General features: G+C 36.1%; 1 protein-coding gene across 1 annotated transcript in view; it reads left to right on the top strand.

Annotated features, from left to right (window-relative positions):
- Positions 1-202: 202 nt before the first annotated feature.
- TMC1 (transmembrane channel like 1) overlaps positions 203-9322 on the top strand; it is a 152096-nt gene continuing 142976 nt past the window's right edge. Inside the window, exon 1 of the mRNA XM_069472117.1 lies at positions 203-368. Coding sequence (XP_069328218.1) covers positions 203-368 — 166 coding nt within the window. The remainder of the gene's footprint in view (positions 369-9322) is intronic.

Below are 9322 nucleotides of genomic sequence, written 5' to 3'. Positions count from 1 at the left end.
AAGACAGCAAGCACATGCAGAGTGGGATGAAGCCAGATTTGCTCTGAATAGGACTTACACGATCAGTTTAGTTTTATTTCTAACATGAGCCCCAAATACAACCCTTTTGACCTGAGTACTCCATCCCTTAAATGGCAAACTAAACATTCATGAAAATTTAATGGTGAGGAAATTAGTACCTTCTTAAGTTTCAGGCTGTGAAATGGCACCAGGGGAGCACGTTCAGTGGCAGGCAGAAGTGTGTGGACATGCTAGCTCAAACCTGAAACATTTGTCCCTTCAACCTGCAATTCCTCTTCGAGCCACCCAGCCACCAAGACCTGCAGACAGGACACCCCCACGATGCCGCCCAAAAAAGGTATTTCAAAGTAAAGACTGTTTCTAAGGTATTATCCCTTTCTGAGAGGTATAAGATTGTTTGAAAAGTTTGAGAAGTTCATTTCACAGTTTTAGTCCCCTCTTTGGAGGCTTTCCTTCTTTTTATTTTTCTGTGTCCCTTTGTTCCTTGAGAAATTGGGACAGGTTTAATATTTCTTCAACTTCTTTTCTTTTATGGATGTATGATTTTATCCACTGGAAAGTGGTCGAGTTTACCTTTCTTTTATTCAGGAAGACAACAGAGGAAAGTAAAATCCACTGAGATTCCAGGACAGCAACTCAAACACGGGCCTCCACCCATTGCAGTGACCTGTTGTCACATTGGTGTGGGGGACAGCTTTTAGAAGGGGACCTGTTCTGCTTCATTTTATGAATTAAAGTTCTGAATTAAGTAAAGTTGAGGAGGAGAGTAGATGGGTTAAGGCAAGGGAAATGAAGAAAAGAGACATCAAACCCTATTTTGGTGAGTATTTATGTGAAGGGCTGAGCAATGGGATGAAACGCAATTTTGCCTACTGTGGCTCCACAGAGGGTGCATTTTCGGTACCACGTGGATAATCTGTAGCATGTTCTTTTGTCAGTCATTCGGTAACATTTATGCAGCTTACACTTGGATCTCTTTTCAAAACCATTTCAGTCCCTCAAAGACAAACTGGTGGAATTTTCAAATAGGAAAAACCTGGACACACAAAGTTGCTTTTCAGTATAGAACATCTAATCCAGATCGTCTTGCTATCAGGCACGCCTTTTGTTCATTTATTTAATCTTAGAATGGAAAGTGGAGACAGAGACCTCATTTAGAGATAATCTAGTAAAGTCATCCAGCTTCAGGCCTGTATCTTGGGAATATGAGTAGTTCCTATTTAATATGCTCAGTCATTTTATTAACTTCAAACATCTGGAGAGTCTTAGGAACATCATTATTAAAGTAGGTCATTGATTTCAAAAAACAAAAGCAACTACTTCTTTTGAGGCATTACACATCTTTCCAAAGAAGCTATTGGAAAATTGCATATTAGTTCATAACAGGGTGGGGTAGTTTTCCATGAATAAGGATAGGGTTCAGATCTTATGGATGATGTTGGACTTTAACACCTTTAGGATTTCTCAACCCTGGAGTTTTCAAGTTCCTCAGACTATTTAGGTACTTATGGTTTTGGGAAAATCTTTTTAAATTTCCAATAATTCTTATAAAAACTTGCAATAAAGCTGCTCAGGCTATCCTAAATGCCAACCATCTCATTAAACAAGTAAGATTAGAATTGATTACCTTTGCTGTTTATTAATGTTGTCTGTTATCATTTATTAATCTTATTGCTTTCATAATAATAGGCATTTTAGAGTTTAATAGCTTTATTCTAATTATGAATGTAATCTATGTTGCTGCAGAAAATGCATAAATTTTACAAAAAAATATATTAAATGATGTATCAATGAAAACACAGAATCCCACCACAGAAAGATCATTATTAACATTTGGGTATGTCTTTCCAACTTTTTATATGAGAGTTATGTTCAGTTTATATCTGATAGAATGGATAAAAATCAATTGATACATAAGAAATGTAAGTTTTTATACAATGTCTAGGCTTCATAAGAACGGAAAAGAATAACAGCATTGTCTGGTTTGGTTTATATAATGTCATAGTATCCTAAGAATAGCTTCCATTATTGAGTGTTTAGTATGTGCTAGGCTCTGCACAATGTGCAATGATGAGGCACCATGACAGCTAGATGTGACACAATGACAAGGGATGTCTTACTATGATGGCTACCACTTTCAATAAGCTATGAAGGGACAGAACAAGTCAACTGACAAGTGCATTGCTCAGTATGTTGAAATACCCCACACAGCACACAAGGAAACACTGTGGTTGGGGTGGCCCATGAAGAAATGAAGAAAGGCAAATTTAGCTGCCTGGATCACTCCTGTCTCCTGTTTATACCCCATGGAAAGTCAACATAATACACTCTGCACTGTGTTTTACAGCACCTTCAATGGGGCATCACTGTAAGATGCCAGGTCTCAATTCCATGGTGTGGTGTTTTAGCCAAATCTGAAAGTTGGCAGAAGCCATAAAAACTCTGGGTGTGCAGGTGGGCACCTCTGCTGTATACCTGGCACTTCAGGACAAGTGTTTGGTTGGGGCTGGGATTCTGTCTGGCCTTAGGAAGAAAGGGAGCATCCAAGGAAATTTGATGATGTACATGAGGTTTGTGTCTGATACAGAAAAAAAGAACTTCAAAAACATTTTATACATAGAAACTAGTATTTGGTGAGACTGAATGTGGGAAGATGAGGGAGAAGAAGGTGTTAAGAATGACAGCCAACTTTCTGGCTTGGTCAACTGAGTAGAAGGAAATTCTAATAAATAAAACAAGGAGGCAGCAGAAAAAGGTTTGGTTGGGATATAGTTTGATTATCTATAAGGTCTTTTCTTTTTTTTTTTTGAAGTTTTTATAAAATATTTTATTTAATACTAGATATGGATCTAAGTTTTTAATGTATCAGAAGAGATGGGGGGGCAGAAACTCAGACATACTTGAATCCCTGATCTCAAACCAACCCATTCTTTCGCTTTGGTAGATTATCAATATCTCCATATAGCTCTGTCTCAGTTAAGCGATTAGCTGTGAAAAAAAACACCCAAACTTACTGGGTTCAAACAACAACTATTGCTTAACCTAACAAGTCTGTGGGTTGACAATTTAGGCTGGGCTCTGATGGACAGCTCTTTTGATGTCAGTAGGGTACTCCTGGTCAGCCGTGAGACAAATAGGTGGCTTTGTTGATCTTGGCTGGACTCTTTAAGATCTGCGGGATCTCAGCTAAGGACAGGTGAGCTCTCTGCATCTAGCATTAAACAGTCTAAGCCAGACTTGTTTAAATGGCAGAGGCAAGGTCTCAAGAGAGAGAATAGAAGCAAGCAAGGGTATTTGAGACTCAAAACTTTTCAGTGTCACTTCCATTGATTCTATTGACAAAACAAATCATAAGTTGAGCCCAACTTTAAGAGGTAGGCAAATGGACATTCCTTTTGTAGGAACAAGTTGCCAAGTTATATAGCTAAATCAAGTGGAGCATATACATGTGATATATAAGTTATATATCTCTCATTTATGTTGAAAGGGCTACCATTTATAAAGCATGGGCTCAGTCCAAAAGGAAGGAATTCCTAAAAGTTGTATGAAAGTAGAGTCAATAATTCACAAGTTTCTACATTCCTGGAATGGAACCAGAGCTCCAGTCTTCACCTGCTTCTATTGTCCACAGAAAGGCTAGTTGGAATTCTCATATGCTGTATTTTCATTAATCTGGGTTCTGAGATGGGTTTTGGGAAGAGCCTAGGGTCTTTGATGCTCTCTTTCTCTCCTCTCTTTTGCACCCCAGATGTCATGAAAAGGAAAAAAAAAACCATGGATTTTGGGTCACATTGGAGATATTCTTTTACTTAATTTTTAATTTTTTAAACATTACTGTATAAGCTAGAGAGGGCCTATGAAAATTAGGATCATTCATGCATTTTTTTCTGTGCTTTCGGGATTCCCCTGAAAGGGACAGCACTTCTTGGGTTTGAAGTCATTTCATCAGAAATGACTAATGGACATCAACAGGTGACTAGATGAACAAACCACGAAATATCCATATAATAGAATACTACTAAGCAATAAAAATAAACAAATTACTGATACACCTAACAAAGCAGGGAATTTCAAAAGCATTATGCTATCCCTTTGATAAAATGTTGACACTGCTTTATTTCCTTTTCTTTCATCCCATTTTTACAATCAGCCTTATTGAGGTACACTTTATGCACAATAAACTGCACACATTTAGAGTGTACAGTTTGACAAGTTTTGACAAATGTATATTCATTATAATCACAACTGTAATAAAGATTTGCAGTATCTCAAAATGTTCCCTCATGCCCTTTTGGCATAAATCCACGCATTCCTTTCCACCCCATACGCCATCCCTGGACCTTAGCAATTGCTGGTTTGCATTTTCTAGAATTTCATATTAACAGAAACATGCAGTAAGTGCTCTTTTGTGTCTGGCTTCTTACATTTAGCATAATGCTTTTGAGATACATCCACATTGTTAGGGGTATCAATAGTCTGTTTCTTTTTATTCTTGATTAGTATTCTATTGTATGGATGTTTCACAGTTGGTTTATCCCTTCACCCGTTGATGAACATTTGAATTGTTTTCAATTTGGGGCTATTGTGAATAAAGCTGCTACGAACATTTGAATAAAACTCTTTGTGTGAACAACATATGGATTGGAATTTCTAGACTGCATGGTAAATGTTTGATTAACTCCGTAAGAAACTGACAAATTCCTTTTCAAAGTGGCTATTTAATTTTTACATTTTCACCAGTACTGTATGAGAGTTCCAGATGATCCACATCCTCACCAAAAGTTTGGTATTATGAGTGAATCTTTTTAATTTTAGCCTTTTGAGAAAGTGTATGGTGGTACCTCACTGTGGTTTTAGTTTGCATTTCCCTAATGACCAATGATGTTTAGCATGTTTTTATATTTTTTTCCTGTGTCTCCATCTATTCTTTGTTTTCTTTTCTTAACTTTTTTTAGATTAAGTATTTATTTATTTCATTCCATCTCTGCTATCAGCATATTACCTATAATTTTTTGTTGTCATTCTATTTTAGCCGGTTTACAATGTAAATCTTTAACTTATCACTGTCTATTATCAAATCATGGCATACTACTTTACATATATTTCAAGAAACTTACTATTGTATAAATGTCATTCCCCCTTCTTGTACTTTGAATTATTGTTTTTTTATATTTTACTTCCTTATACATTATAAACTCCAAAATCTATCATTATTATTTTTGCTTTAAACATGCAATTATTTTAAAAAGAGATTTTGAAAAATAAGAAAAGTCTTTTATATTTACTCATATATTTATCATTTCCATTTTTTCTTCCATTTTTCAGATCCAAACTTCTATCATTTTCCTTCTGCCTAAATAACTTCCTTTAATATTTTTTGTAATATAGGTCTGTTGGCAATGATTCTCTCAACTTCTGTATGTCTGAAAGTCTTTACCTAATTTTTGAAAGACATTTTTGATGGATATAGAATTATAGGTTGATAGTCTCTTTTTACCTGCAGTGCTTAAATGATTTCTCTATTCCATAGTTTCTGAGAAATCTGTGATCATGCCTATCTTTGTGCCATTATTACTGTTCATCGTAGCAATTTGTTTATGCTATGCCTTGGTGTAGTTTTAGTCATCTTGTTTTCATGTCTGGAATTTACTGAGCTTTTTAGATCTTTGATTTATAGTTGCTATCAAACATTAAAACGTTTTGGTTACTATTTCTTCATTTTTTTCTGACTTTCCCTTCTGGGACTTCAGTTACAGATATCCTAGACTGCTTAATATCATCCCAAAGGTCACTGATGCTCTTTTCATGTTTTAAAAATCTTATTTTTCTCCTATACTTCATTTTATATAAAATCTGTCTTCAAGTTTAGGGCTTTTTTACTTGTCAATGTCTAATCTAAAGTTTATCCCATCCAGTATATTTCTCCTTTTAACTACTGTATTTTTTATCTGTAGAGTTTGATTTGTATTTTTCAAAGATTTTTTTTTTTATTATTCTCAGCATGTTCTTAAACATATGGAGTATACTTTTAATAGCTGTTTTACTGTTATTGTCTGCTAATTCTACTGTCTGTGTCATTTCTAGATCTGTTTCTATTGATTGGTTTGATTGTTCTCCTGGGTGGGAGGCATTATTTTCCCTACTTCTTTGCTTACTTGGTAGCTTGCTATTTATTGTTGGTCATACTGAATTTTACATCTTTGTGTCCTAGAATTTTCTGTATTCTCTTAAATATTGTTGATTTTTTTTTTTTTCTGGAATGTAGTTAAGTTACTTGGAATTAGCTGGATGCTTTTGAGATTTGCCTTTTCTTTTTCTTTTTCCTTTTTTTTTTTTTTTAAGTTTTAGATCTCAGAAGTGTGGAGATGTGCTTTTAAGCTTTGTTAGGGCAAGCTCACAGCAGGGCTAATTTGGTCTAGGTAATAATAGCCTTCTGAGGAATCTAACCAATGCTCTGTGAATTAGGAAGTCTCTCTCCTCTGACTGGTAGATAATCTAAATTATTCCTGACTGTTGTGAGCTCCAGAAACTGTTCTGTCCACTCTTTTGTGGTGGTTCTTTCTCTGGCCTCAGTAGTCACAGTCATCCTTGAAAGGATTTAAAGACTTCCAGGGCTCTCTCTCTGTGTAGCTCCTTCTATTATTTTATCCCACAAATTCTAGCTGCGTTGAAATCCCTGAAATCAGAACTATATCTCCTTAACTCAGTGAGACCACAGCTGTTTGGGTTTCCCCTGCCTGTATTGCAGCCTAGAAACTTTCCTCAGACAAAAAGATCAAACAACATCAGAGTTCATCTCATTTGCTTCCATTTTAGAGGTCACTGTCTTGGGTTGCCTGTTGAACAGTGTTTGGAAAGAGATGTTTCATATATTTTGTTTGGCTTTCTAGTTGTTTAAGGTAAGAAGGCAAATGGATTCCTAGTGAATGCCTTGTGGCTAAAAGTAAAATTCCAACACTGTTTTTATATTATGCTTTGACATAATCTTTTAAGGATTCCCTTTAGTTATCATAATGTTTAGATGATATAAACAGGTAAATGAGAATATCTTTCAAACATATTTTTCTGCTTTGGGGTAGTTCTCTCAGTACTGGTTTTGCCAAAAGTATAGATTTTTAGTATCTAAGTTCCATTATGCCAAAATCCATAAGTCTTGGGTGTATCCATATAGCATATTATAATGAGAAAAGAAAGATGAAATTCCACTTTTGTCTCATGTCTCTATAGGTCTTGGAGAGATGTGAAGAAGGGTCATGAAGTCCATAACTCTATTTTAAGTGAGACAACATTAAAAAAGAACCCAAACCAAAGTTTCCCTACACAGTGAAAAACATCCCAATGAAGAAGCTGATTCTTTTAGGTTTTTCCCTCTTTAACACATTCCACAGTTTAACAATTGCTTCAATTTGTAAATTTATTCTTAATACTAATCTGAATATTTCCAATTAGTATATGAGAATTCTTTTTCTTCTTCTGGTTGTGATATGGAAAAAAATCAGTTCCCGTCAATGCAGATTCATATCTACAAACACTATTTTTAAATTATCTTCTTATCCCCTAGTGTTTGAACAAGCTACGTACCTTTGATTTTAGTTCATTTGGCACAATATCCAATATCATTAATTATTGAATACAAAAAAAGCATAATAGACACTCCTTGAGAAGATCATAATCTATTGGGGCAGATAAAACAAGTACGTGGAAAAATAGATAAGCAGTAGAGACCATAGAAAAGAAGATGTTTGGATGCAGGATATGAAGTATTAGTTGAATTGTGGAGGCGATATATACTATGTACTTTTTCTTATTTCCAAATCTTTAATCTTCTTCTATGACTCTCTAGTGAACATTCTTCAATTTACCCAGATCTTTTAGTTGCAGAGCTGAAACACTCAGTAGATATGAATCCAATCAGTCTTGATTATTTTTGGATGATTACTTCAAAGTTCTGGCTGCTACAGTTCTGTTTATGTGTCCCAGATCCATGCTTGCTTTTGATCAGTCACACTCTTGGCAATGTGGGTAGTGGAACACATGTTGGAATCATGCAGACCCAGGTTTGAATCCGTGTTTCACTTCTTGTAATCTTTAGATCTTGAGCTGATATATTAGTTAAGGGCAATTTGGTTGAAAACAATATATTCCAGTCTAGCCAGCCTAAGCTAAAAGACAGAGGGGAGTGTCTCATGGAATCCAAAGGCAAGGATGAAATTGAGCCTCAGGATCAGCGAGAACCAAAAAACACTATAGCAGAGCCAGGAAATTTTCCATGTCTCTTACATCTGTTAATCTGCTTCGTTCTTCTTTCTGGCTGCATAATGTTTTCTCTCTTTTATGGTAGACCTGACAGGTAAGGCTGAGGCTCAGAGTGTCCAAAGTTTTCATTTTCCCAGCTATTTAGATAAATACATATGTATATGTTTATGTCAGGGTCCAGTTCACAGAAAATGTTGGGGAGGTGGTAGAAAAATTCCCAGAAAAGCAGGATAAGTGGGACAACAAAATGATGGCTGTTCACTATAACTAAGCATTTCCTCTCTTTTCCAATTCACCTGTGCAATGGAAAGCTGTTTTTCAGTGCAAGTTCTAACATACAGGAGAAACTCCATAAATCCTTGGTTCTGTTCTGTAACTCTCTTCTTTCTTACTTTCTTTCCAGTAATTTTTCACTCTCTGTCCTAGACAATTTTCTGTGAAATGTGTATAATATTTAGTACCTACAAATAGGAATATGTTTTGGTAGAACAGAATGACTGAAAACAGCTTACATTTCTGCCTTTTTTCAAGGCAAGGATTTGTATATTCCTTCTGAGCCAAGTGAGTGCAATAGAAAGTAAGGAAGATTAAGTAGTTTTGATGATTGTTCTTCCATGAAGGTTGCTTGCTGGGGTGAGGGTTGTGCAGAGGCAGCCAGAGGGGTGAGCTGTTGGGGTAGTATCTGCGGGGAGTGATACAAAAAGCCTCCAGGAGAACTCATTATCCAAGTCAAGAAACCATACTGGGAAGATTCCCTCAAGGCAAAAGGGAACGGTTCTGAAGAACTGACAGATTTTTCCCAGGCAATAGCCATCGATGCTAGACACAGGGCATGGTGGCCACCCAGTGTGAGCAAAGGTGTTTACCATTTTGCCCTTCTCCTTCTAATATTCATTCTACTAGTCTGGACCATGCAAGAACCAGAAGCCACATGATGAGTGGAGAAAGAGGCATAAGTCAGAAGAAATGGTCAAAAAAATGCCTGTGTTCCCTTCCTTACATAGGTCTCCAAGCCTTGACTCTTGGCACGAGTAAGTAGAGCAGA

The sequence above is a fragment of the Eulemur rufifrons genome, chromosome 7, assembly GCF_041146395.1.
Source record: "Eulemur rufifrons isolate Redbay chromosome 7, OSU_ERuf_1, whole genome shotgun sequence".
NCBI lineage: Eukaryota > Metazoa > Chordata > Mammalia > Primates > Lemuridae > Eulemur > Eulemur rufifrons.
This window is presented reverse-complemented; position numbering and strand designations above follow the sequence as displayed.